General features: G+C 44.5%; 2 protein-coding genes across 5 annotated transcripts; one reads left to right on the top strand and one right to left on the bottom strand.

Moving 5' to 3' along the window:
- Positions 1-8: 8 nt before the first annotated feature.
- Positions 9-10,162, bottom strand: med16 (mediator complex subunit 16). Of its 3 annotated transcripts, none has more exons than XM_088907436.1 (15): positions 10,114-10,162; positions 8,708-8,916; positions 8,271-8,378; positions 7,724-7,893; positions 6,827-7,258; positions 6,013-6,118; positions 5,536-5,691; positions 5,053-5,273; positions 3,835-4,041; positions 3,071-3,281; positions 2,851-2,984; positions 2,263-2,455; positions 1,883-2,099; positions 1,553-1,636; positions 9-626 (listed from the first exon to the last, which is right to left on the bottom strand). In XM_088907436.1, exons 2-15 carry the CDS (start codon positions 8,844-8,846, stop codon positions 500-502), a joined length of 2,505 nt encoding a protein of 834 aa, XP_088763562.1. In that variant the 5' UTR covers positions 8,847-8,916; positions 10,114-10,162; the 3' UTR covers positions 9-499. The 3 variants fall into 3 exon arrangements, with proteins under 3 accessions (XP_088763562.1, XP_088763561.1, XP_088763563.1); XM_088907435.1 differs by lacking the exon at positions 10,114-10,162 and adding an exon at positions 9,413-9,466; XM_088907437.1 differs by lacking the exon at positions 10,114-10,162 and adding an exon at positions 9,331-9,360.
- tmem259 (transmembrane protein 259) lies at positions 10,107-27,958 on the top strand. 2 transcript variants are annotated; one of them, XM_088907438.1, is made up of 11 exons: positions 10,107-11,172; positions 16,036-16,308; positions 17,135-17,309; positions 18,411-18,521; positions 19,928-20,050; positions 20,325-20,425; positions 20,656-20,713; positions 21,929-22,012; positions 22,092-22,224; positions 22,374-22,473; positions 22,984-27,958. In XM_088907438.1, the coding sequence occupies exons 1-11, from the start codon at positions 10,957-10,959 to the stop codon at positions 23,755-23,757; spliced, it is 2,148 nt and encodes a 715-aa protein (XP_088763564.1). In that variant the 5' UTR covers positions 10,107-10,956; the 3' UTR covers positions 23,758-27,958. The 2 variants fall into 2 exon arrangements, with proteins under 2 accessions (XP_088763564.1, XP_088763565.1); XM_088907439.1 differs by having other exon boundaries at positions 10,108-11,172; positions 17,135-17,255.
- The last annotated feature ends 33 nt before the right edge of the window (positions 27,959-27,991 follow it).

Raw genomic sequence — 27,991 nt, 5'->3', positions numbered from 1 at the left:
GAGAGAGGTTTATAGAAAAAAAAAGATGAGAGTTTTATTTACAAAAGAATCACATGATCACATTAGTAACAATCCCTGGTACTTCTTCAATACAGTGAATTGCTGGTTCAGTTTGATACAAGTTGTTGGGCTTTGGAGCCAGGTGTCCTCTGTAGAGAGGCGACGTGCTATGAGGTTTCTTTGACTTTGATTGAAAAGGAAGGTGTAGCCTGAAGGGGTCTCATCCCGAAGGCCCCCAAAATGCAGAATGAAAGATGATTTTTTTTTTAGATTACGGATGTAAGGTTTTGTTTTTCTTTTCACTACCGTTTATAACTTTCACAAAAAGCTGCGCCCATTACCTACATACAACCTCTACTGGAGAATTCAGAGATCATCCACTCATAGAGAAAGCACATCACCGGGCATTTAGGCAAGGGGGTTGGCTAGGGTCTGTGGTGGTATGAACCTCCCCTCCAGTCCCTCCTCGGGTCAAAGTGAGCGCGGCGGTTCAGTGCTCTCAGGAGACCGTGGTGGGGATCCTCCTCCACAGCCCCCCACACAGGCAGTTCTTGATCCAGCGCTGCTCCCACTGCTTCACGGCCGTGGTCTTGTTGGGAGACCGCAGCATGGTGACGCAGCCGCACCTGCAGGGCAGAGCACGACAGCATCGTGAGCCCGCCCACGGCGGAGCGCGGCGTGACCGAGAGAGGGAGAGAGCGGCAGTGCCCATGCCTAGAGCAAGGACTCCAGCACGATGTGGCTACAAGAGGTCAAGTATGGAGCCTTCCAGTCAGTGACCGCTCTCCACATGTTATACTCTCCAACTCTATTGGCTCATTTATTCTTATTAACTGGACTATTATTATTATTATTATCTGTAAAATGCACATAATTAGGGATGCGCATTGCTGCCACCAAGGAGAAAAAAATCCTCACATCTTTGTCTCGTAATTACGAGATAATTCTCTCATAATTACAAGAAAATTATCTCGTAATTATGACTTAGTAATTCTCGCGCACTTTATGTGCTCACGCGATGGCACAATTGTCGCATAATAACTATATCAAGTAGGGAGCTACGTCAGCATGCGTAGCCTGCAAAGGAACACGTTAAAGGTTTAATCCATGCTGAAAAGAGAAAAAAAGTAACAACATTTCAGCTGTAAAGCCCATAATTACAAGATAAGGGGGCAAAAAAAAATTTTCCCCTTAGAGGCAGCAATGCGTTTCTGTACATAATAATACACTTATAAGGCACCTTCCTGGACACTCCACTCAAAGCTCTTTACAGGTAATGGGGATCCCCTCCACCACCACCACCAGTGTGCAGCCCCACCTGGATGATGCGATGGCAGCCAAACCACTCACTCACCACACATCAGCTATCATCAGTGTGGAGGAGAGCAGAGTGATGAAGCCAGTTCAAAGATGGAGATGACTGGTAAAGACCAGGGGGAAATCTGGCCAGGACATCTTTGATCAAAAGATGGCTGTGTACAAATCTGACTGCGGAGTTGACTGCACAGGAAGGGAGCTGGATGTCAGCCCCTCTGGCTGAGGAGCCCTTTACCTGGTGCAGGCCTTGCTGTCTTCCGTGGGACACACACCCATGTGCAGGCAGCGAAGATTATCCATCCTTTGTGATCCAGGGATCCTGCCAACAGAAAACTGATCAGGGTTTTGCAAAGGATATACCAGGAATTTCTCGCTTAAGAAGCTTTTACATTTAAAATTATAATTCACTATAATGAAAATTCCTTTCTCCATCTCCAGAGATGGAAGTTAGACTTAACTAGCATAGAGCAGTTTCGGTGAATGACAAGAAAAAAAAGTACAACGATATTCGTTTTTATTGCTCTTGCGCGAAAACCAGTATTTTTTTTCAAATGCGCGATCTTACCTCGTGAAAATCTCCACTTGCGTGCCCGAGTTGAGCCCTGGCAAGCTGTAGGGCTTCCCGAACTGCAGGCGCAGGGGGTGCTTGCCCTGCAGTTTGCAGATGATGCCATCGCTGACAGGAAGCCAGTCCATAGCGGGCACCAGCAGCTGGCTGGGCAGCAGGCAGCACTCATCGATCAGAGGTTCGTCCGGCTCCTGTGGGTGGCTCTCATCTCGAGCTGCCAGGCAGGAAACAAACAAATCATCCTTACTTACTTCAGGACGTCAGAGTGCATGCAGGCGAGTAGCTTCTGGCCGTTTAACCCCTTCAGCTTGTCTGGGTTTCTTAATCAAATGGGCTAAAAGGAATTTTAGACTTCTGAGAAGGAACACAACTCGTACAGCAGAGCCAGAGCTTGGTGAGAAGGCGGAAGAGCAGGAACATGCTGTCCTGGTTGTCGGAGGTGGCGGTGTATATCGGCAGGCAGCCAGGCTTCAGCAGGCCCCAGATCCGGATCACCACCATCATCTCACGCAGCAACCCCAGAGAGGCCCCGTCCCGCAGAAACCCAAAACCAGGGCGGACAATGGATCCCTGGAGCAGGAGGACGGATGGGAGAAGGACAGTTAGGATCCACTGCAAGTGCTCGACTGCCAAAAACACCTTAGCTGGGAGTACATTACTGTGAGAAGTAGCTGGGCTGCTGTCATTAAGCTTTCATAGGCAAAGCACTCCATTATTTTCCCGTGAAGCTTCCTTATTATGATTAAACACGTCAGTGGTAAAAGACATGGGATACTAATTGGTTAATTGCAGAAACTGAATGAGCACTAGCTCACCAGCTTGAACTAAGCTAAAGGAACCAAACAGGTTAGCCTGGAACACACATCAAGGCACTAGGTAGCACGGGACTACAGGTTTTTGAATAAACGTGCTGAACTGCTAAAATGTTAGGAAAAGTGATTTTCTGCGTGGGTGACTGAAATCACCTGATTGGGCAGGTTGGCGAGCAGGTAGAGCACAAAATCTCCCACCCACTGGATGAGCTGCTGGAGCGACTGCAGGGTAGAAGCGTCCAGCACAAACTCCTCCGTCTTCAGATTGATCATCACCTTGTCGATGTCTAATGACACACGCATGGGGAGAGATGTCAAAACCGAGACATTCGCTGCAACCAGACAAGCACAAGGGAGAAGCTCGGGGCCTCACCCGTGTCGGTGTTCTTGGCACAGATCTCAGCCAGCCGGTCCCCAGGGCTCTTGTCAGGGGTGTTGAGGAGGTGAGGTCTCAGCAGAGACTTGAGGGTTGAGCTGATAGCAATGAGCAAGAGCTTGGCGTGGAAGTCGCAGGCCCTTGGCGCCGTGGCGGAGGACAGTTTACACAGGGACGCCTTCATGGCCACAACTCGCGTAGACAGCACCTGAGGAACCACAACCGGAACGTACTGCGCTTTGGGATGTGCTAATCATGACCATCTGGCAGAATAAAACATTTAACAAGGCATGCAAACATATCAAGACAGCCATGGAGAGCACAAGACAGCACATGATCACATCTTGTCATACAGCTCCAAAGCATGAAATACTGGAATTCAACACTAAGATTTAAGAGAATATTATTCTAGATATGCTAAAAAAACAAAGGACTGACAGACGCTTGAATGCAATGCGATTACAGAGACCACAGTATGAAATCCATGCAGATTTATTAGAACTTATGTTCTGTGCAGTTTTCATTGTACTAAAGGTCTTCAGCTGACTTGTCAATGAAAAGCCAAGATTTTTTCCTCAGCGTACAAATTTAGGCTTGAGCTGCACGTAATTGTATTTAAATGTAGACAGATGAGATGGTATTTGAAGTTGTAAAGGCACGGTCACCCTGACAAATGAATGAGCTTGAAGGCAAGCACTGTTAAATTAGGCAGTAAGAACCAGGGTGTGCAGAGTCTCTGCAGAAGGGGGATGATCTCTCACCTGTTGCAGGGCCTGGTTCTGCCTCATGTACTCCTCGTGCAACTTCTCCACCAGATTGTGCACCATGTTGGGCTGCACGTGGAGCAGCACATCCCACCAGTCGTAACCCGTCACCATGCAGTACTCCAGCAGGAACAAGAGGTGGCGCAGCAGGGTGTTTATGTCCAGCATCTGGCCCATGGACGGGGACACCCGTAGCATGTGCAGCTGAAATACAGAGAGGGGAGTTACAGCTCCTCAGCAAGGAAGAGCTTATAAAACCCATGACAACCACACAGAACCCATGACAACCACACAGAAATGATGTCAATCAGACAAGCACAACATCAGGACAGCCATATACTGTATGTATTACAATAACAACTGAGCATAAAAAGAAACCACTTAACTGCAACAAATTCTAAAATTGTTATCAGGAAAACTACAATCTTGTTGAAGCAGCTGCATTGACATTTTATTCAACACACTAGATGGGTAAATTATTCTAATGAACATTTTGCAGTCAACAGGCGTCTACTGTGAAATTCACAGGCTGGTAGCATGTTTATAAATCCATGCCCTTCATTATTTTAGAGAGATAAACGTATAAATAGTGATGAATTTCTTTTCATGCCCAGTACATTTAAACCCCACTTCCTGACTCACTAGCCATTTCAAGCTTTTCTTACATCAAAGCAGGCTGGGGCTATGCAGCCCACTCTACTGTATTTCACCCCCCAAATGGCTATATTTCCAGTGTTGTCGGTGATTTATCTGGGCTTCATCAAGCACGGAGTTGTTCTGCCATAAAAGCAAGGTCCAGTTGCAGATTAAAATTAAACATTGTGTTCAAACCACATGCTTGTTGGTGCCTAATCTTGGCAGGATCAATGCTGCATGAAAGTGCTGGTCAGTCATCAATTTCCTAACCACTCCATCCATTTCAGGGTTGTGGGGGAGCTGGAGCCTATGCCTGCAAGCAACAGGCACAAAGCAGAGTACCCTCGAGATGGGATGCCAGCCCATCACAGGGCACACACAGACACAAGCACACATGCCAATTAGCCTATCAGTATGCCTGTGGGAGGAAACCCACACGGACACAGGGACAACATACAAACTCCACACAGACAGCACCCCAGGTCTGGAATCGAACCCAGGGCCCCAGCGCCGCGAGGCAGCGATGCTGACCCCTGCGCCACCATGCCGCCAGCAGAAGGCACTGCTGCTCGAGCGCACCTTGCCATGGTTGTCCACGCCCACCAGCGCCAGCGACGTGCAGGAGAACTGCAGGGCCTTGAAGTGCGTGGTGGGGCCGCCCCCGCGCTGGCGCTTGAGGGCGGGCTCCTCGCCGACGCGCTGGGGGTTGCTGGAGGAGGAGCCGTAGAAGACGCCCATGGTGTGGAGAGACAGCCGGTGCAGGATGTGAATGCTGCCGTCGTGGAAGGCCAGCGCCAGACCTGCTCGGCCAGACACAACGTGAGATTCGCAAAAACAGGTCCTGCAGCTTCATGTGCATGTACATTAGTCGTGCAAGAACAGAATTTCTGCAAGGAACCAAGAAAAACCCACCAGATTACAGTGCATCTTTTTCAAAATTCTTCTAATTACACCTAATTGCACCTAAGTTAAACAAAACTGCAAAATTAAATTTGCGGGCGCATTGAATTGACAAACGACAGCGGGAGTTTCAGAAACCAACGCAGCGACCCATGTCCGTACCGAGGCCAGGGCAGAACTTCGTGTCGCTGGCCACCTTGAGGTCGGTGTTGGAGATGGAGATGGGCAGTTTAGGCAGCGCCACTGCAGAGACACGGTCCAGGTCGTTGGTGGCAGACAGGATGCGCCACTTGAGGATCATGGGCTGCTTCTCTCCCACTGCGGGATAGAGGAAGAAAAGGGTTCCGTTCTGTTAAATAACCATTTTCAAACGGAATTTTACCACGGTGCACTGTTCACACATTTTTCTATATTTACTATATTCACAAAGACAAATACCACAAATATATCTTCAGCTAAATACTTTAGATAGTCAAGAACTTCTTTAATAGGCAACCAGTTTTTAACTAGCAGATAATGGGCTATAAAAACCCATTGTATACAGTGGAATGATTGAGAAAGGCTTATAATAGGACACATTGCCGAAGAGCTCCCTAACTTCACATGGCAAAGAAAGAGAACACAAACGGTCTGACCTACCGACAGGAGAGCGGTGCTGGAAAATGTTGTTGACAGGAAGCCCCTCTTTGCGTAGCGACCAGCACTCCACAATGCTGCCCAGCTGGCTGGATGCACACAAGAGCACCTGAAAGACCAAGGAGCGTCAAACTTGGGTTTCCTCCCACAGTCCAAAAACATACAGGTAGGCTAATTGGCTTCTAGAAAAACTGGCCCTGGTGCAAGTGTTTGTGTGTCTGTGTGTGACTGGCGTCCCATCCAGGGTGTACCCTTCCTTGTGCCCACTGCTTGTTGGGAAAGGCTCCATATCAGCTGTGACCCAGGGAATCGGATGAAGCTGTTAGAAAACAGATTTTATGGATCCTGACTAGGGACCAATTGAGTGAACAACTGAGTGGAACGAAGTATTTAAGAGGCCAGCTTGGAATGAAAATTAGAAGATAAAATGAAGATCTGTAGCTTAGGGAGGTGCGGTGGCTCTGTGGCCAAGAATCTGCGCCTGTGGCTGGAAGGTTGCTGGTTCATATCCCACAGCCGTGCAGAGGAATCCTACTCCGTTGGGCCACTGACCAAGGCCCTTAACCCCAACTGCTCCAGGGGCGCCGTATAAATGGCCGACCCTGTGCTCTGACCCCAAGCATCTCTCCCTGTCTGTGTGTCTCATGGAGAGCAAGCTGGGGTCTGCGAAAAGACAAATTCCTCATACAAGAAATTGTATAGGGCCAATAAAGTGATCTTATCTTATCTTAGGAAGGACGGATAACACGAAAGAACAATTAATAGCGGCTTTGACACAAACCCGAGCTGTAAGGAAAGCTTCAGTGGCCGTTCTCACCTGCTCAGAGTTCTCCCTGGTCAGGAACTTCAGGTGGGTGACGGCAGGGTACTTGTCCTTGCGCGCGGGGTCGGTGGTGCAGCGCATGAAGAGGGAGGGCAGCAGCTCGGTGTCGATGCGGCACTTCTCGTTCACCACGCTCACGCACACCTTGTAGAACTGGACCGGCGCCGAGCTGCTGCCGTCCGTGGCCGCCACCACGATGTTGCCCCCGCCCGTGAAGGCGATGTCGGCCAGCGCCACGCGGCCCCGCAGCCGGCACAGGCTCTCGCTGGCGGTCAGCAGCGCGCCGTTGGGCTTGAGCAGCGACACCGTCACCAGCCCGCTCACCGTCACCGCCATCCAGCCCTCCATGGGCTTCCCGCCGAACAGCGTCAGCGAGGGGGAGAACTTCACCCGGGAGAACTTCTCCCCGAAGTTCGTGGAGCCCGACTGTGGGAAGCGAGGTGGCTTAGTCTCCGGTCCATGAAAATAAAACTTTGGAATCTGCATTGATATCCACAATGAAGCAGCCCCTTGCATCACCCTCCCTAACTCAGCGAGATCCTACAATGTCTCCTACACCAAAGAGGTTCTCAGCGCCGCAACCACAGCAAGGCCCAGGATTGGACTCCAGCATCATCCGAGAATTTTTTTACATGATCATCTGATGACCAGATCATATCATCTAACCTGCTTCAGACTTCATTTAAAACATGTGTGTGCTCGTTCCTGGCTGGCATCCTTGTATTTCCTGAGGATTTCCACCTGCGTCCGTGTAGTCTCATGACCAGCAAAAGGAACAAAGGAAACCTTTTGTGGGCAATGACTCCATCATGAATACAATGGTTTAGATTTTGATTTTTCAGTAATTAAAGTACAATACACAGAAATGCGAGAATTAAGCTGCCATCTTACCTTCTCCACGTGCAGTGCCAGTTTGACTCCGTTGTGCAGCCAAGACAGGGCTACAATGGGGTCGCCCTCCACGGCACTACCCAGCGTGCTCTCCCAGCTGTTCACCAGGTGTTCTGTCATCGCCCAGCACTTAATCTGCCCGTCCCCATCAGCCGACAACAACCGGGAGCCTGCACAACCGCAGCAACATAGACACAGCTCGCTCATTACACTCGGCTACCATCACGAAACAATCCCATAATAAGAGACACCTCAAACATCGTCTGATCCACTCATCCGCAATGAAGGCAAACTTTGTACGTTTTGGTTAAAAGATTGAAGTGTGTCATCATATCAACTGTAATGTAGACTTAGTTTTTTGAAGACAAGAAGTAATCATGACATTTGACATCAGTAACAAACCTTCTGACAGCACATCTTAGCAACTCCTAAGTCACATGTGAGAGTTTTCCAGGGACATTTTAAATCTTGACGTAATGAGCAAATCATTTTCAATTTAGCCCAGCTGCATCAGCTACTTTTTTAGGGCTGCAACCTACAGACATACCTGACTGATCCCATTCCAGACAGGAAATGACCTCAGTGTGTCCCGAATTAATCGAATAAACGTCCCACGGATGCTCCGAGTCAATGATGTGAATCATGTGGGTCAGGTCTGAAAAACAGATCTCCATAACTTACTCTGCATAGGGGCAGAAATGGCTTTCTCAGCTGTCTCACAAACCCACAGCTTAAACAAAGACTGTAGGAGATGCTGTCATGAAGTAAGAGTTTTGCCAAGGCCTTTGAACACAGTGTGAAAAACATGCAAAACACAGAACTACTTAACAAAACAGTTCAACACAAGCAGAGGACAAGATCCAGGTCTCACTGTCGACTAAGAAGTGATGAAATAGCAAGACTTCTGCAATTCTGTACAGTTTAGGTTGGCTTCAGGACTTAAAAACGGATTGGTTATATTTCTGACAGGGCTAGCCTGCTTACCCCTTTCTTCTTCCTCATTTTTGAGGTCAGTAGTAAAGGCGAGGAGGTTTCTGCAGGACCAGGCGCACACAAGAGGGATAGAGGGGCAGTGATTGCTTTTAGGCCTTTTCTCCCACTCACACACGTAGGCAATATCCATCGTTTGCTCATGGGGTTGTCCACTGCGGTGTCAAGGTTTTCTTCTTGAAACAATTTTACACACTTCCAGCCTAAAGTAGAAACATGCAATAACAGAGATGATTAAACAGACATCACTGAAAGCGCTTAGAGCTTTGATCATTAGAGCTTATCATTCCGAATATTAAACAACGTTTACTGTTGCAAAATATAGCTCAGTATAACCCGTCAATGTGTGCATTTGAGTATTCTATCTTACATTTATGTATAATCTTAAAAAACAATCCTATTTCACGTCACTTAAATGCTCAAAACATATGCACTCACCGAACTTTATGAAAATACAACAAGTTGTATACACTGTAACTAAATCAAGAATTACAGTATTAGCTACCGGTTAATCATGCCCACACGCCGTCGATTCTAGATGTCTCTCAAAAGGGAGACAGAAGAACCAATAACCACAAATCTCTCTTGCTATATAAAGTAAAAAATACAAAACTAACAAGACACAACAGTGCTCCCACACAACATCAGGTTTAATTTATTCTTAAAAACACATCTTTACAATTTGAGAAGCAGCTTTACCAAAAATACGGAAGGACCCCAGTCTCATTAAGTGAGGAGTCCAGCAATATGCCTGTGATTATTACAAACAGGCAAGCAACGAGGAGGCTTTAAAATCTACGTGAACGTCGTATTCCTTTCTTGTTGTAATGATCAAGAACGGCTGTCTTTCAGCATAAATACCTTAAACGCAACTAAAGCTCCGTTTTCACTTTGTTTTGTTTTTCAAGGCGGGGAATTTGAGGCACGTACCAAGGCGACTACGATGGGCAAAGCCCTTCTCGCGTCAACTGTTATTGTCGTGGTTTTAAAGGGCCCGATCTTTCATAAAGCGTTTGCGGGCATTGTTGGAAAGTGAACAAGATTGGCAAAATACGAATAATTAGGAAACGTAAACAATGGGTTCTCCGAACTAAATAAAGTTGTCATTCAGAGGCTTCAGGTCCATAGAAACAAACGTGATGTTTTAACCATAAAAAAAACGTGTTCAACACAACGAACAGCTACAGGATATCCCCTTTTTTTCTATTACGACGCTCAACACGAGTTCAGCTTTTCGTTTATGATTAACGGCAGCTTTATTTATACAACACACAGTTGGGATTTTGTGTTTAATCCGGCGATCGTAAAAACAGCCCCTTAAATAGCACAGTAAATCGCTCAAATCCTAAACGAACAGACTGATTTAAATGTAGCCATCCCACCTCTAGCGGCCACTGTACCTCTTTCTGCTCCACGTACAGTGCGTTTCCTCTTAGGGCTATATGTGTGTGTGTGTGTTTTTTTTCCCCCTGGTAGCCAGAGAGAAACCAGAGTATAGAAAATGGCAGCAACAGCAACAGGGCAAGGAAAACAACAAGCAGAAACAGAAAAACCCTGAGCCAGCGACGAAACCGCGGCGCCTCCGACGTCTGCAAGAGAGAGGGAAGCGGGGAGCCTAATCCGAGAGCCGGGGCACTGGCGAGCTTGCGACACCGCTGTCGTTGCCTAAGTCTTTTTAGGTGCACGGAAACATCAGTACTTCCGAAATATAGCAGTTTAAAGAAAACGCAGAAGGACACTGTCATATGGGCTGTTTTCAGTTGTCTTTTAGTAGAGTCTGGATACCCCGAAGATGCGTGGGAGTTTCGCGGCTGTGTGGGGTTGCGATGCTTGAGTAAAGAATGTGGACATATGGTTACTCCTTAGGCCACTGGGACAGGCGCTTATAGTAGGCTGGGAGTGAAAGACATTTTTCTTCGCATTTTTTTTTTTGTATCTTGAGAAACGTCCCCCTACTACGGCACCCCTGCTCGGTCGGCGTGATTTTGTTTTCGTTTCGTTCATCGGCGGTCCGAGAAATGGTGTCGGAAGGGGGCGAGTGGACTATATCCCGCTGAAAGCCAGGGCTTGTTTATTTGAACAGCCTGGCGTCGTCGTCGTCGTCGTCCGTGCGAGTGGTACAGGGGGGAAAAAGAAAACGCACGCAGCCCGAGCGAGGGGGGGGGCGGTTTTCAAATCTTCCGGGATTTTTCGCCTCCAGCTTCAGTTTCAACTTGGAATTTGTCGCCGACCGCTCCGCGACCATGTCTGACAACCAGGGCAACGTCAACAACAACAACAACCCCATAAATAACAATGGCGGGCCCAACCGAATACGGAACCCCAATATCAACCAGAACCCGCTGATCAATGTCCGCGACCGTCTCTTTCACGCCCTCTTCTTTAAAATGGCAGTCACCTACGCCAGACTTTTCCCCCCGTCTTTCCGAAGGATCTTCGAGTTCTTTGTCCTCTTGAAGGTAAGGCTCAGGCACCCGGGTTTGCATGCCGGAACTCCCAGTTTCATTACTCGAGTACAAACGCAGCTGTAGCCCTGCTACCCCTGACGCCGTTTCGCCTGGCGAAACCTGTAGTTGTGGCCTCGGCCGCTTTTTTACAAGGGAGTCCCCGTGGTCTGGGAGATGTGGAGAAATCGAGGCCCGTTTTTACGTTTGCCACAAACTCCTTTTGAGTCTTGCTCTGGGCTCATGCCATTTGCAGAGGTTCGAAGGAGAATGGCCTGTGCACGTTTCTTAGCCTGCTAGCAGATTTGGTTATTAAAAAAAAAGGCTGAAACCGCGACCATCTTAATCTAACGTGGCATGGTTTCATTGATGATGTTTTTTTTTAAATGTACATTAGTTCCTTTCCAGGGCTTTTGGACATGCCTGCAGTTGCAATGATACACAGTAATTGGTAACCACAAGTGGTCACACATTCTTAACATGCCTCGGCACCAGCATACTAGCTTGATTGTAAGTGTATGAGATGCCTGCTTTGAAAGTCTGACGTAGGGCGGCAGTAGGTGAAAATCCACCAAGCTTGACAGGCCCTCATTTGGCTCTGCAGTTTTCACAAGCCAAACTTCTCGCAAAGGCTAAAAGATACAGGGCTTGTCGCAGTATCGCCAAGCAGAAAGCACCTGCCTCGGTTGCAGTAGGCTCAAACTGGGTCATCCCACCTCTTAGCCAGCTGTGTAACTGAGTTCCTCAGTGGAACAAAACCCTAAATATGCCAGGCAGGTTCTCAGGAATTGGACACCCCTGTCCTAAAGCCATTAGAATTCCCCCCAGGCTTGGCTGAACATAAGAAGAAATTTAACAGGAATGAGCACTGAAATAAGCTAGTGAATTTGAGATTCACCTCCCTGTTGACGTTGCAATCTCTGACAAGAATATAGAAGGAAAATAAACTTTTTTTTTCTTCGAGGGTGGGTATATCTATGCAAACGTCCTTTTGCCTAAGAAACGGGTAATTATGTAAAATTCCACTGCAAGTAAATGATAAGTGAAGGGCTCAAAGCAAACCAAGGAAGTTTTACAATTATACACGTTCCCGAGTGATCTGCAGCACTTTAAGTAGAACATTTCAAAGTCTTTAGGCTGCTCCTTTCATCCTGTATTATGACATAACCTAAGGCTTAATATAAAACCTACACCAAATAAATACGAAGCACTTTTCTATAGCAAGGACTGGGGACAATATTAAATTGCCGTGAAATGTAATAGAACTGCTCTAAGGTTTTTATGTGGTGGGGAAAAGCAGAGACAAGGAGAATTGCTGATATTAAAAAAATGACTATTTTTTCAGAGATGACCTTAGCTTTATAAATTTAGAAAGGAGCGAAGCAAATTGACAGTTGCACACTAAGCTATATTTTGATCAATATCTTCCTGTTTTTATATTTAGTACAATTATTCCATTAAGAAAGGTCTCGGTTCTTTTTTCTAAAGCAGCATACACCAGGGGTTTCACATGACTGTGACAGAAGAGACCAGTGTATGGAAATGGATTTTAAAAAAACCTGCACACCCTGTCTGCTGCTCTAAGATGGCAGTTTAACATACAGGCTCCTTCATTCATTAATTCATTGTTTAAGAAAAACTCTTAATCTATAGTTATCAGTGATATCTTATGAAAGTTTATTGAACACCGATTCATGCGGCCAGGTAGCATGCTTGCAGGCGAGGCTAGGGAGAAAGTGTCATTCATTGCTATATGTTAAAAACTTCACAGGATGTTCGGTATATCTTTATGGAATTTCATCTCCAGTTTTAACTCGGCTATTTCAGTTTGATTACTAGTGTTCAGCACACGTCTGATAGATGCCACCAATACATGCACATTAATAAATAATATTAATCTAAATGATTTAGTGTGGTGGATTTTCAAGCAGGGGTCTGATGAAATTCTCTGGTGGTTTACAGGGACTGTGCTGGGGGTTTCTGGAAGGGAATGAAGGGATAACTTTCACTGTCTGTCCGTTTGTGTGCAAACTGAACGCTCTTCCACGATGAACCTGCTCTGAAGATGACTATAGCGGATGTATTGTCCTGCTCTTGTACCTCCACTATTTATATACTGGCAGGAGAGTCATTTGAAATAGTTGTACACCTCCGTTAGATCTTAAAGTGTGAATACTTGTTAAAAGTGCCTTCCTAAAAATGGGATTGTCCAGCCATAAAGGTTAAAAAAATCTTCCAAATTAGTAAATTATATTTTTTCAGAGAATAAGTGCTAGTAACTTTAGTTTGTGACTGTGCACAGCAGATTGTCGGGGAATACTAAACGAAAAAGTAGATTGATCTACTCTGTGGTTCATGGCCCTGTTCACACCAGGTTCAAAATTAGTGGGATCAATGCTGAGCTGTCAGTGTGCAGTACAAAATCAAGCATTCACAGATGCATGAACCACTAACCCACATGCAATTACTTTATGTTGGGGAATTAAATATGAAGGTGGATGCATGGTAGAATTGTATAGATTGATTGAATAAGCCTTTAGCAGAAATGATTTGAGCACAATCCAATGTGTGCATAAGGTAATAAATTGTTATAGTGTTGAGCTGTGAATGAGTACACTGTGTAGGAATCTGATTTCTGTTTTGTTTTGATTTAAGACTAACCAAATTTCTGAACTCAATTCAGAATAACGGATGAAGCTTCAGTTTTTACCTTTTCTGCTTTGTGGTAGAAAAGCAAAAAACTTGTATAAGAGCAGTCCCAAACTATCCATGCAATTTTTACCCAGTAAAAAATAAATTTTAGAAGTGTTTTAAGCAATCTTTGTACAGTATGTGAAGAACTTTAGACATTCTTATTTTTTAATTGCGCTAAATATGGATAATACTTACGGTCTTTGGGTGAAGTCCCAGACAGGTAATATAAATTACCTGTTTTTAGTGGAACACCTGGAGAAGATGTTTTAACATTATGAGGCATTGCAAGGTAAACGGTGCAAAATAAAAGTACTGAGACTGTTTAATTACACAGGCCTGTTCTATAATTTTAAAACCTACAGTAAATATGATGTCCTGTGATCAAGTATTTTGCTATCATCAGTAGCTTCAGAAGTTAAAGCAGGGGATTAAATGGACTGCGCATCACTTCTGCTGTTGAGCAGTGCAGGGAAAAGCTTTGAAGCTCTTTGTCGTACAATTAAACATACTGTTGCACTGCCAGTGATTCTGTTGGTATTATAGGCTGATATAGTTGCATTTGTGCCCAAGCTATATTGTTACAAAAGCCTCCAGCTAACTTTTACAGAGCCGATGAACAGTCTTTCGGTTTTGTGCATGGAGCAAAAGTGTTGACAGAGCTCAGCAGTCTGCTTTGATATTCCAGCACCACAGCACAGAAAGGGATTGTTGTCTGATCAGGCTGTCAGGTGCCATTTAGTGTGTTACATGAAGGGTTTGTGGCTTGTTTATTTTCCCTCTCTTTTTCCTTTGAGGAAGTAGGGAGGCATTAGTCAAATAATAGGTTTTATGATTTCCATTGCTGGAAAATTTCAGAGACGTTGAGTCTTGTGTTTTATAATATGGTGAAAAGAAGAATTTAGACTAGTGTTCTTGCCACGATGTAACTTATTCAACACTGAAAGACTAGCAGAAAAAGCAAAAGGCTACTTCATGAAGAGCTCTAGCAGAAATACTCAGGTTTTAGGTACGTGCCATAGATTAAACAATGAGTGACCATTTTTACAGAGTGTTTTTTCTGTGATTATCTTCTTAAGGGGCTTTTAACGAGACTGTCCTGAATGCATAGCTGTACAGACTAAATAAAATAAAGACTGCAGGGAGAGCAACCTGAAGTGAAGGAGTGGCACAAATGCAAAATGGAAGCATCAAGAAAGCGCCCATGTGGCTGACAGATCGGCAGTGGTCATTAGATGGAGCCAGGAATGTGCTGTCATTAGTCAAGGGAGATCTACAAAGGCAAGCTGAAGGTCCAAAGATGCACTGTTTAAACTAGAGCAGAATTAAATGTTTGACTTTCAAGGTTGGTCCTCTGCTATGCACTGAAGCCAGACCTGAAGAAAGAAGAGACTGGTGTGGTATTTTAGCAACTGATTGTAACAAATAGTCCTGTTCCCCAATTCATTTGTGTTTGAAGTTAAATTATTTAAATCCTTTGTATTCCAGCGTGGATACAGCACTCAATAAATCACTCATTCGTCACTAAAGTAAACTAGAACTCAAAGACTTTGGGGGATTACTGTGTTGGCATACCAGTGGGACAGCTAAGATAACCCTGAGCAGGAAGGGCATATAGATGTAAAGATCAGCATTTCTACCTTGGATGAAGTTTGCTCTGAGTCCCACTTTCGGTGTGCTCAACAGGCATTGGCCTGTAGCTGGTGTAAACTGATTGAAGATGTTCCACAGTTGTGATTGAATTTCCCCCCCGACTCCCCCCTTCAATTTTGCTGTTCTTTACTTACCATTCGTTTTCGTTAACCTCTCATTCTGTGCCCTGCTTATCTGCTTTTAACTGTGCTTCTATGCCCAATCCTCCCCACCTCTGTCACTGTGCCTGCCGGCCTGCTGTCCTGGTCCACCCTGCTCGTTGCTCTGGATCAACTGCCTCTGGCCTTTCACTTCTCCTGCCCTCATGCTGCACTCCACCTTTCCTTCTTTCCTAATGCACCCGCACCCTAAACTCCCTCTGATGCCTTTCTCTTTATCTCCACTCCCCCCGTTTGGCTTTGCTGTAACATGGCTTCTGTTTCTGGATTTATATCCGCTTCCCCCAACCTCTTTCCGTTTGTCTCCTTATCACTGTCCTTCTCCCCTTTGTCATCCTCCTCCTCACCCGTCTCCGCCCTGGCACTTGTGTCCTAGGCCTTGTTTGTCCTCTTCATCCTGGCCTACATCCACATCGCCTTCTCGCGCTCGCCCATCAACTGCCTGGAGCACGTGCGGGAGAAGTGGCCCCGCGACGGCATCCTGCGGGTGGAGATCCAGCGCAATTCCAGCCGGGCGCCCATCTTCCTGCAGTTTTACGAGACGGACAGCTTCCAGGGGCTGGTCAAGGAGCCGGAGGGGGCCCTGGGCGCCGTGGAGGAGGAAGAGGAGGAGATGACGGTGGAGATGTTTGACAACAGCTCAGTGCAGGTCAGCCCAACGTGTGGGAGGCCAGAACTGGCAGTAAGCAGCGTGTGTGGCTTCAGGAATTGGATTGCCTTTTCTTTTTTTAGCCAGCAGCCTTTTCACCTTGTGACTCACAGCTGGCAGCCCACTGGAGCTCAGCAGGTGTGAGTCTGGTCAGTACCTGGATGGGAGACCTCCTGGGAAAAACTAAGGTTTTTTTGCTGGAAGAGGTGTTAGTGGGACCAGTATGGGGAGCTCACCCTGTGGTCTGTGTGGGTCCTAATGGCCCAGTATACAGATGTGGACACATCTCGTCCTTCGGATGAGATGTTAAACTTCAGTCCTGACTCTCCATGTTTATTAAAAATCCAAATGAGTTTCTCAGAAAGAGTTGGAGTGTCACTCTGCTGTCCTGGCCAAATTTCCCCCTGGCCTTTACCAGTCTTGACCTCCTAATAATCCACATCTGTGAATTGGCTTTCTTACTCTATCCTCCTCGGTGAACGATTTGATCTCTGTAGTTGTTTCTGCTTATTCTGAGGACATGCAACATTAATTTAGTTTTTCCTGGATTAGACTTTATTTTTTTTACTGCGGGGCTTGTAATTCCCTTTGCATATTTAAATTCCAGAATGTTTAAAAATATTTTCAGGGCAGAATCAGCTGTAGAGATAAGTCATTAAATGCCGATTCAGTCAAAGCTTCAGTAGGTCCTTGGGCCCTGAGGTGGGCAAGCGCTGCTGTAGAGCAAGCAGGTGGCCCTGTGACAGTGAGGTATGAGGAGGAGAGCAGACAGCGAGCACAGGCCAAAGGGCACCAGAGAGCTGAGCGCCCGTGTGTCTGTGTGCAGTTTGAGCTGGACATCGAGCCGCGGCTGAAGCCCTCTCTCAGCAGCAGCGTGGAGGCAGTGACACAAGCAGCAGTGCTCAACGACAGCCAGGACCTCTCCTTCACCCAGACCGCCACTAAAGGTATGCAGCAGCTGAGGGAGACAGTCTCCGAGATTGAGATGCTAACCCGAGCAGGTAAACCATCTGTGCTCTTGCCGCCGTGCAAAACTAAAAGAAACGCCCACCTTGTCCTTTCCTGCCCCTTCCTACTTCTCCTCGGGCACTCCTGCACTTCCTCTGCTCTATTCCCTGTGCCTTCTGCCTTCACCCCTGCAGCTCCAGGGTCTCTCTGTGCTACAGTTGCCCAGTCTGATGTGTAATCTGTTGCTGTTTATTGCGGGCATTTGCATGAAGAAGTGAGGTTAGCAGGGTATTGCTCATGAGGATGGGGAAGTGTAGCTCACTCCTCTTGTGTTCCAATGTCCTGACATCCTGGGTGTGTTCTTGCTGTGACTGAACATCTCCAGTCTTTGTTTTTCATTTCCTTTCAGTATGCTCTGTCCCCACACCCCCCACTGTCTGTAGGTTAAGCCTCTCTTTCCAAGACTTTTAAGAATGATTGATGTAATCTAAATTAACATGACACAAGAACTGCAGTAGAGTTAGCAAGGTTAATGATGGTGATATACTGAATGATAATTATCTAGCCTAAATAGTATGTCATGATGTTCCAGCCCTTTTCTACTTCTATGAAATTTGTGTCTATCTAAAAAAATTTTTTATGGAGGATGCTTAATTATATCTAGTATTTTGTTGGCTTGATTGCTCTGAAAATTCTGTCAACAAAGGATTTAGTACAGTTTTAGAAATCTTGGACTGAGTTCTTGCTGCTTGACTCACCCATGTGCCAATAACTATAATACTCTCAGTGTATATGCACACCTTGAATCTTGTATCCCTTTTCAGCCCATAGACATTTTATGATTTCCCATAGGATTTCACATGCACTAAGAATTGAATCTCTTCATGTAACCAATGGAAATGATGCCTTTAAAATTCAGAAAGATCTACTACCATTACATAATTCTCCTTTTGTGAGCTGCACCATTGCTAAAAAGGGGATGCTACATTCGTGATCGAAGTCATGCAGAGACAGTGAAGGCCATGCTCTTTAAAGATTACAGCAGGCCTAGCTATGGCAGCTGCTGTTGGACATAGTATAGTCCGGTCTGTAGTGTGATAATGGGAGGTGTTGAGCACAGTGCTGGACTGAGCAGGGCTGTGTGTTATTTGCAGTGTGGCCGCAGGAGGAGTATATAGTGGAGTACTCACTGGAGTATGGCTTCTTACGTCTCTCTCCTACCACCCGCCAGCGCCTTAACATCCCTGTCATGGTGGTCACTCTGGGTAAGTGCGGACACGGAGGTTGGTTGGGAGTAATAGGTCTGTATGCTGCCTTAATAGGTGTCTACTGCAGGGGTCTCCAGCCCTGGTCCTGGAGAGCCCCAGTCCAGCAGGCTTTGTCGGTAGCCTTTAAATCATTTGATTATTCATTCGAACCACATTTTTAGAAATGATTTCGTAATTAAGTAGCCTGCTTTAGTGTGCCAATACAATTGGAATACATAAGCCATAAAGGCCCAGACTTCCCTTAATTGAACAATTGACTTGCTCAACTGAACAAGTGTTTGTTTTTTTAAGAAACTGTAATGCAAGTAACTGAACTGGAGCTCTCTGGGATCAGGGTTTTGTCAAATGTTCTTATTTTTCATTTGTGAGGAATCTGACCAGGTTTTATGGGGATGCACAAAAGTTTTAGAATTTGCTGGAATTCACCGAAGGAGATTTGTTCCCAAAAGCGTTGTTTTGCCTTTGTAGATATTATGAACAACCAGGTTGTAATAGTTTATCTGGTTTTGGAGGAAGCTCTCATTTTCTTTTGTTAGTTGAGTCACATTAAAGCACTTATTACTCCTGGTGGAATTCTGTATGCATTTTCTCATTCTGCCTCCTGCCTGGAGCAGACATTATGTTCACGTTCTCCCATGAATCAGGACCTAAAATAATAACAGATGATGGCAAACATATGTTTCCTTTATTAACACAGCTACGAAATAATTAATGAAAAATATACATCTAAGAAAATCTCCTTTTTGTTAAACATGCGTTTTCATTATGCAAATGACATACCTGTTATCAAATTACATAAAACTTTCTTATTTTATGGAAAGAAAAGCAACTGATTTACTTGCCTTAAAGAGTAAGTAGAAACAGACTAAATCATTTTGGGACTTTTGACAATTAAAAATATTGGTCTTACTACTATTATCATCACTTGGTCCTAAATGAAGGGTCACTTCACACACTAGGTCTGTATCTGGACAGAATTATGGGTGAAATGAAACAGTGGTTTCTGTTAGGCGTTTCAAATTGGTCATCTTCATGTAGTCCAGTTTTCAAATCATGGTTCTGAAGTCCTGTCTTCCAAACAAGCTAGCACAAGCATGCTAGCACAAGCACGCTTTGCAGCTTTATATGGATCTAGTGGCTACCAATAGCTAATTGACCAGAGGATCTCATCCAGTCGATTTTTCGAAGACGTCATGGTGTCATCTTCCGCAGTGTGGCTGGGTAGTGCGTTTCAGACTATTACTGCCTTTTGTGTGGAAAGACTCCCAGTTTCAGTTGCACTTGCCTGTAGTTTCCAAGTGTGGGCTTGTTTCCCGGGGCTCTTGGTGAACGGTCCTGTGTAAGTCCAGTGTGTCAAGTACATTTGAAATGAAACGCGCGTCTTCGGCATTTGTGTTCTGTAGATCCGATGAAGGACCAGTGCTTTGGGGATGGGTTTAGTCGTTTCCTCTTGGATGAGTTCCTTGGCTATGACGACATTTTAATGTCCAGTGTGAAAGCCTTGGCGGAGAACGAGGAAAACAAAGGTAAGGCTTACAAAGGACCAAGTTGAGTTATGTTACCAGTCTGCCAGCAGATAGTTGTCTTTAATACACTGTTTGGAGATATTTATTTTGATGGTGTGATTAGTACCATTTCAGTCCCTTATTGCATCCAAGTAAGAACTGTAAAAATAAGCAAACGGTTATAATTCAGTTATGGAAAGGTTTGAATTCTTAGCCAGTGAGCAGGCGATAGTCTGAGTGTTCAGTGGTGTATTGATGGCTCTTTGTTTCTTGGTTTACGTGGCTGTTTCGGCAGGATTTTTGCGCAATGTGGTCTCGGGGGAACACTACCGCTTCGTCAGCATGTGGATGGCACGGACCTCCTACCTGGCAGCCTTTGTCATCATGGTCATTTTTGTGAGTCAGGCATTCATCAAGGCCCTCGTTTCTCAATGACATATTTTGAAATCCTACCCTTATTGTGAGGTAAACACAGAGCGGACTGTGCCATATCAGGTGGCGATAACGACACATTTGGCAGTCCTTGAGCTTGTAAAACGAGTTCCTGAACCTGAGCTGTCTGGTGATTGTGTTCGGTAGCACTTGCTCTGTGGATGAAGTCAATACTCTCCCTCATCTGTTTGCAGACGCTGTCCGTCTCCATGCTACTTCGTTATTCGCACCATCAGATCTTTGTCTTCATAGGTAAGTCGAGCAAAAGTATTATTTTATGTTTCTACTTGTTTTCTTATGTGCTCATCCAAGTGCAAAGCTTTAAGCAGTTATTTTAGACTGTAGGAAAAATCTTACTTGGGGCTTATTTGAGCTAAGAATTAGTGATACACTGGCACGGATGGAAAAGACACCAATCTGTGCCTTCATTTGGCATATAAGTTCTTTACATTTAAGTAGTGAAAAGATAGGTTGTTGATTGTTCCTTGTTCCTAAGAAAATGGTGAGCTCATAAAGAGCTGTGGTGAGCTGTGATTTTATCAATTTGTCAGGTGCTCAGTTTGAGAGTTCAGATAAAGGGCCAGAATGAGGTGTTTAAGAATCTGTTTTAGCAACCATTCAAGAACACTTGTGATTATTAATAGTATAAGAACAGAGACCATGAGAGAATCTGTCCGTGTTTCACCTGAGAAATGATTAACACCCAGTCATTACTGGCATTATTGAGACAAATTGCTCCGAGCCATCAGCACTGGTCCACAGAAACCAAGAACCAGCTCTGTAAGGGAGACTCGAGCACACCTGCCCAGGATTGTCACATCATTATACAAACCACTCAATAGTGTGTTGAAGGTGGGATAATGTGGGAATGAATCTCCTTTAATACAACACCTCTGGTGATAATTGAGCTCAGCAATACAGTAATAGGGTCTTTGTGGGTCTTTGAGTTTTTCTAATTCCTGTCATTTTGTAAGAGTGACAGTGTGTGATGTCTAGCAGGACAATGCGAGATGCCACAGTACAAGGATTACATTGGCAAGACTTCAAGAAAACAGCCCTTTCTGTGGCCAGTTTGTTCATCAGACTTGAATCCAATAGAATATCTGTGAAACAGAGTCGCTAATCCCACCAGAGATAACTAAGACAAGCAAGCCTGTACCGAGCTGGCTGTACTTGCAAGGCTATCCTACAGTAGACTGTCCAGAAACTAATCGCATCTTTTTGTTGGCATGCCTGTAATGCTCAGGGAGGTCAAAGTCAATACTAACTTTATGCTTTTTTAGCTCAGGCTAAAAAAAATGGCTATTCACTGATCTGTGTTTTATTTCAAATCTTCTTTGATTTTCTTTGCTATCTTTTTGAAATATTAACCCAGTGCAATGCTGTTTTCGTGGAGACATACCAGAAAGAAATCTCATTCAGCTGTAATAGTTGGCGACCTGTGCTCTGTTTTGTTGTAATTGCCAGTGGACCTTCTGCAGATGTTGGAGATGAACATGACCATTGCGTTTCCTGCGGCACCTTTGCTCACAGTTATACTGGCTCTAGTTGGTAAGATGCCTCATTTTTGCACTTTTTTTTTCTGTGTCCTGTGAGAGGCTGTCCAGCATTAACCTCTCCTCCTTTTTAGGCATGGAAGCAATTATGTCAGAGTTTTTCAATGACACAACAACTGCATTCTACATCATTCTTATCGTGTGGTTGGCTGACCAGTACGATGCAATCTGCTGCCACACCAACACCAGCAAGCGCCATTGGCTCAGGTAAGGCTGATCTTCCCCCGATCCCTTTTTAATTTCATTTAATTTTTGCAAATCATTAAATTGAGAGCTCTGGTAGAACACATCTAGCTCGCATGAAGGACCAGATTTTTACACAAAGGTCTAAGAGATTCTTTCTTAATATTTTGCAGGTTCTTCTATTTATATCATTTTGCATTCTATGCATACCACTACCGTTTTAATGGGCAGTACAGCAGCCTGGCCCTTGTGACTTCCTGGCTATTCATACAGGTAGGTTTGGCTGGGGCATGGGATGTTAGGTATGTTAGAGGCAGATCGTCTTATTGGCATTTTGCAATAATTGAATAATGAGGGTAATGACAATTGTATATGATTAAAGTCATGCGTAGGTCAGTAGAGTTGGTGCAGTTCAGGATCACAGCATGGATAAATCAGTTTCTTTTCAAGCCCTGGGTCGGTAGAAAAACAGATTATGAATACAATCTTCAAAATTTATTTATGCAACATGAAAATAAGATTATGCTAGTATGGAACAGCATTGTGCTTCTGTCATTGAGGCTTTAAAACTTATACACATCAGAGACGTTTAGCTGTCCTTGCTTTTAAAGTGTTGTGTGAATTATGCTGGCTAGAAAGAACTGGGAGTTCCTTGGATGAAGATTTAAACATTCCTTGGAGAATCACACATATTTTGCTAATATGGAAAAACTGTGTTTGGTAACTTCAATTTAAAATGTGTCTCATCTGTCTGTGAATTGACCCCCACATTTTCGTTCCCAGCACTCAATGATCTACTTCTTCCATCACTACGAACTGCCTGCCATCCTGCAGCAGATTCGGATCCAGGAGATGCTACTTCAGAACCAGCAGGCAGGCCAGGGTAATCAGACCACCCTGCAGGACAACCTCAATAACAACACTACCAGCAGCACTGCACCCGGCCTGGGAGGAGGGGCCAGTGCCGGAGCCAGAGCAGCCCCCAACGGGCAGCCCCGCCTCCCCGGCGACGCCCCGCCCCACCCCAACGGCCTGGCCAGTCAGAGCGCAGCTGGCGGGGAGGCGGAGAGCGGCAACCTGGACTGGGTGGCGGAAACGGCTGCTATCATCACGGAGGCTCTGACCACCCCACAGCTGGGGGGGGGCCTGTTGGAGACTGAGGGCATCCGAGAGCAGGTGCCAGAGGCGGGCATCAGTGTGGTGGCGCACCTGCGGGTAGGCAGCGAGAGCCGCGAAGGAGGCGCTGCCAGCAGTGCCAGCGTGGTCACGCTGGAGTTCACAGCCAGAGGGGGCGACCTGGGAGAGCAGGCCATGAGTGTTTCACAAGATCCCTCGCCAGCCAGTGCCCCGCGGGAGGGCAAGGCCGCCCAGCCCGTCCTCGCTGCTGTCCCAGGGACTGGAGCCCAGCAGGACCCATTCCTAGACTGTAGGAGCCTTGATGGAGAGGGGCAGCCCTCTGCCACAGTGGCCGCGCAGCACAGCGAAATGGACTGGCACTGCAAGGCAGAGGGAGACTCCAGGGCTTCCCCCCCTGACCCCCAGCCAACTCCTTCCTGAGCTCCGCTGCACTGCCGCCTGCTAAATTATCGTTGTTCTTTTCTTTCTTCTTCAAACACATTGTCTTTGTGTGGAAAAGCTCGGGGACAGGATGCCAAAGATCCTCTTGGATGTGGCTTTGTGGAAGACAAGGGAGGGAGGAGGGACGAAGAGACGCCATCCTCTCCTTCCCTCGTGGTGGAAACGGGAATTAAACTTTTTTTTTTCCTTTTGTTTTAAAATGGGGATTCGTGTCAGGATAGATTCTTACCAAAATCTATTTCTTATGGGCCAGGAGGGACACACGAGCAGAGCTCTAAATTTAAAGGCTTTAGTTTTTAATCAGTGACAAAGAGCATAGATTGTGTGACCCAGCGACAGAATGTATTGATGGGGAGAAACAAAATACATGCATTGTGATTCTAAAAATAAAGGTGCTGAAACAGATGAGATCAGCTGAGATGGCATTGTTTTTATGTGCTGAAAAAGAGAAGATGACAGCGCTCGCCCTAGTAAGAGAATTCGAGAGCATAATGTCTTGTGTTTTCTGAAGCGCCTGGCAGGAATATGGCATTCATTGAATTGTAAATGTGTACCATCTAGGGCAGTGTGATTGCTGTAGCATATTCCAATGTTTGACTCCTACCAAGGCTTGTGTGTTTTTTTTCATCTCAAGATCTTATTTCATCTAACAACTTAGTTTATTTTTCCCCACTCTCAGCAATTAATTTACATAGATCCTTGAATTGTGTAAAAGCACAGTAAAGCAATTAGGTTTTTGGAGTAACTTTTGCCTATTTAACCTAATTAGACCAAAGAATTGAGGAGCTAAGGAATCAGGGGAGAGAAGAGCTGTACAGAGGAAATAAGTGACTGTAAGTGATTTAACGATTTTAGAATTAGGAGCTTAGGAGTTAGTTGTCCTACTCTTTGGAAAAAACACTAGATATTGGTGAACAAAGACACCTATGGCTTGGTATCATTCCTTCCACCCCTTATGAGTTTTTATATTGAAAAAATATTATTTTCACTTGATCACTTTGTTGAGTAAGCACTGGCTGCTGTGCCCGACCATCATAAAATGTTTTTGTTCATTGCAGCATCTGCACAGATCTAAAAAACAAATGGAAGTTCACCCCTGAAACAGAATTTATATATTTCCCTGTCCTGTCAGCTCTTAGAAAAGTCAATTCCAGGAATCTGTGTATACCCTTCTGATGTTGTCCTGTCTCTGCTGTTGTGCTTCTTGAATATAAGTAATAAATTTGTTTGCTACAGGTATGTTACCGTGTTATTTGGATGAGCTAATATTTCAAATAAGAATGCATGTTTTCTGTTACAGTGATTCCTTTTTTTTAGTTGGCTGCAGCACAGTGTGTTCCCATTATTGCAATTGGATTTTTTTAGGAATTATCTCTTGATTTTAGTGATTAGACTGAATTCAGTGGATTTGACTGGGCTTTACAAAATGGAAAGAAATGTCCTGTGCCTATAGTTTAGAGGGAACACAGCGGTTTTGCAACTAATGTCAGTTATGATTTACAATTGTTGGTTTGCTTCTCCACTCCTTTTCTTCTGAAGAAGGCTGTGTTGTCAGCCTATCTCTCTGTTCTTGGGTCTCATTAATCTTTGTTTTGGGAGGTATTCTAGATAGATAAGTACAAAGAAGATATGGAAAGCACTGGAAAGAGCCAGAAAAGAATGATCTGATGTATTCCCATGATTAAAGGAATGTCTAGCACTGACAGGCCAAAAGAGCTCAATCTTTCCAGTCTTTAACAGAGAACAATACAAAGATACCTAGTTCAGTTATTCCGAATCCTAAAGCAATTGACAGATCGCATATCAACCCAGTGAACTTCTTCAGAATCAACAGTGAAACAAACTATAGGACACAAGCAGATGCTACAGGAATGTGGATTTAGCACTAGAATAGGAGGCACTTCATTGAGGGACTCTGGGACCTTCCTTAACTTTGGCTATAGTTCCATTTCTTTTTTTCATCATATCTAAGTGCAATGTCTTTTAAATTATTAAACCGTGATTTGCTCAAGCAACTGGTAGGATGGCAAAATAAGCAGTTTAAGATAAAGGGTCCAGACGCTAATGTTCTTCTGTGCTGTGTAAAATCAGTAAAAACGCTGATGTGAGTACTGTTGTTATATATATATACACACACACGACTCATGGCTGTGTAATATAACACCTGGAGAATAGTTACGACAAGAGGAGGTTGTGTGTGACATTTTGATCTGAGAATCTCCTCCGGGCCCTTCTGGAAAGATTTCAGGGATTTGGCTTAAATGAGGCAGCTGGGTAGTTTGTTCCAGTCAAACTCACTGAGATCTGCAGCATCCATTTTGCCTTTCCAGTATGTCGCGGTCTTTAGTTTTTAATCAATCTCTTTTAAGCGCTTAGGGTGTCACCTCCAGTGAGTTTGCAACTGAAAAGACCAGCAAGTGAAAATGTATTCACCTGACTTATGTAGTGTTGCACCGTGCCGAATGGGAGTAGCAGTGTACTAGATATGTAATTCCTATAGGAACTGTGGAAACAGCTAATCTTTTTTGCTTCTGGTAATATTTTAATTTAACGACATCTAAGATTTGCATATTTGTTTTGAGCAAATTTAATTAATATTCATTGAAATTCTAATTTCTCTGGTTGCTTCTTAATTGCTTTATGACTTAGTAATTCAATCTACTTTTTATAGAAAAAACAAAGATGCAAGTAAAGGTTGCATTTGCCTTAAAATGTTGGTGTTTCTCACAGAAGGGAAGACAAAATTTGTATTTAGTTTCTAAAAGCATCAGCATTTTCCTTGTAATGCTGTCAAGGAAGTTATTGTGAAAGTGAACGGTACAGTGCAGTTTAAACAACTGGAACTTGGTTGGTTTGTTTAGCCTATTCTGAAAGTTACTGGAAAAAGCGTTCAAAACATCTTGTTACACGATAGCCCATGTGAACTCTTTGCAGTACAGAAGCCTTAAAAACATTTTAAAAACTTAGTACTCACTTCTAAGTAACTTGAGATTTGAAATAAAGGTTAAAAAATCTCATTGCAGTATAAAGCTGTTTTCATTTTAACAGTCTAAATTGTTTACTCATATATTAACTTCTGAGGCTTTTAAATCTATTTAGGATTAGCATTACTTTCTACTTAGATAAGGGCAGAAGATTGATTACAATTGATTACAATCTGCACACTAGGATTAGGTCACAGTGCAAATATAGACGCATTAACATCCTGGCCTGAATGTGCTGAAAAATACCAAAAGAGGCGTGTTCCACAATAGACACAGCTACCCCTCATGGTGGCCTTCAGAAATGTTTATAAAAGAAATTACACTGTGACTGTGTGGAGTTTGATTCTTGTATCAAAACGCTTCTTAGCCCAGAACAGTTACTGTAGTGCTTTCACATTGTTGAATGATCCCAAAGTGTCTAATGGTTTGTTAGTGAATAAAAGGTTAAGAATTTGGGGGGGGTTGAAAATGGGTATATGTGTATGCTATGGGTACATGTAATCTACAGGTCTCCATAGCACAATTTAAGTACCTGCCTAAATATTAAGTTAAGGAGAGAGTTGAGGACATATAAAAAGGAGCAGGTTAAAGTAAGCAAGATGTGCAATTGTCAGATTGTGAATTGAATTAAAAGCTGCAGCCTGCATTCTGCAGTCAGGAACAATTTACGGAAAGTAATCGGGTTGGTGGTAAGAATCTCCTGCTTTTGAGGCCAGGCTACCAGCCTGAGGTGAACCCTTGTATGGTGTCAATCTATAGAAATCACGCAATACTTAGCAACAGGTTTTTGTTACTTTAAGAATGTGTATATCCTTTTTGTTTTGTAAATTGCATTAAAAAATCAGTGTTTCAGTAGTGGCTATGCAATGGGTTAGTGAACACAGTGTTCAGGAGTGAGGCAATGAACACAACTTGTGCAATATGACAACTGTGTGATTCAAATTTGTTTTTCCAGCGAGGTACGATACTGCTCAGAAGCACTAAGAAAAAGGGTTTTTTTTGGTGCCTGTTGGCTGTTGTGTACTGGGAAGCAGAATAACTGTAGTGGTGTAAAAACTTCTATTTGTTGTAGAGATTCTACTTGGACACTGTAAAATCTTCAAAGAACCTGTGATAAATTCCATTTGTCTCATTCACATGTATTTAACTGTAACACAAGAAACAAACAGCAGAAGAAAATACTTTGTACAAACAAACACGACTCTGTGTTCTTTTTCATTTTGTGTTGA

This window comes from Atractosteus spatula, chromosome 28 (assembly GCF_055471065.1).
Source record: "Atractosteus spatula isolate fAtrSpa1 chromosome 28, fAtrSpa1.hap1, whole genome shotgun sequence".
Taxonomy (NCBI): domain Eukaryota; kingdom Metazoa; phylum Chordata; class Actinopteri; order Semionotiformes; family Lepisosteidae; genus Atractosteus; species Atractosteus spatula.
This window is presented reverse-complemented; position numbering and strand designations above follow the sequence as displayed.

Coding starts and splice junctions, on each gene's coding strand:
- med16 (XM_088907436.1), bottom strand. CDS start 8,846: ATGGATATTGCCTACGTGTGTGAGTGGGAGAAAAGGCCTAAAAGCAAT. Junction 6,119..6,826: donor CCAGGGAGAACTCTGAGCAG/GTGAGAACGGCC, acceptor TTGGTCTTTCAG/GTGCTCTTGTGTGCATCCAG. Junction 4,042..5,052: donor GCGTGGACAACCATGGCAAG/GTGCGCTCGAGC, acceptor TCTGTATTTCAG/CTGCACATGCTACGGGTGTC.
- tmem259 (XM_088907438.1), top strand. CDS start 10,957: ATGTCTGACAACCAGGGCAACGTCAACAACAACAACAACCCCATAAAT. Junction 20,051..20,324: donor GGAGAACGAGGAAAACAAAG/GTAAGGCTTACA, acceptor CTGTTTCGGCAG/GATTTTTGCGCAATGTGGTC. Junction 20,714..21,928: donor TCAGATCTTTGTCTTCATAG/GTAAGTCGAGCA, acceptor TGTAATTGCCAG/TGGACCTTCTGCAGATGTTG.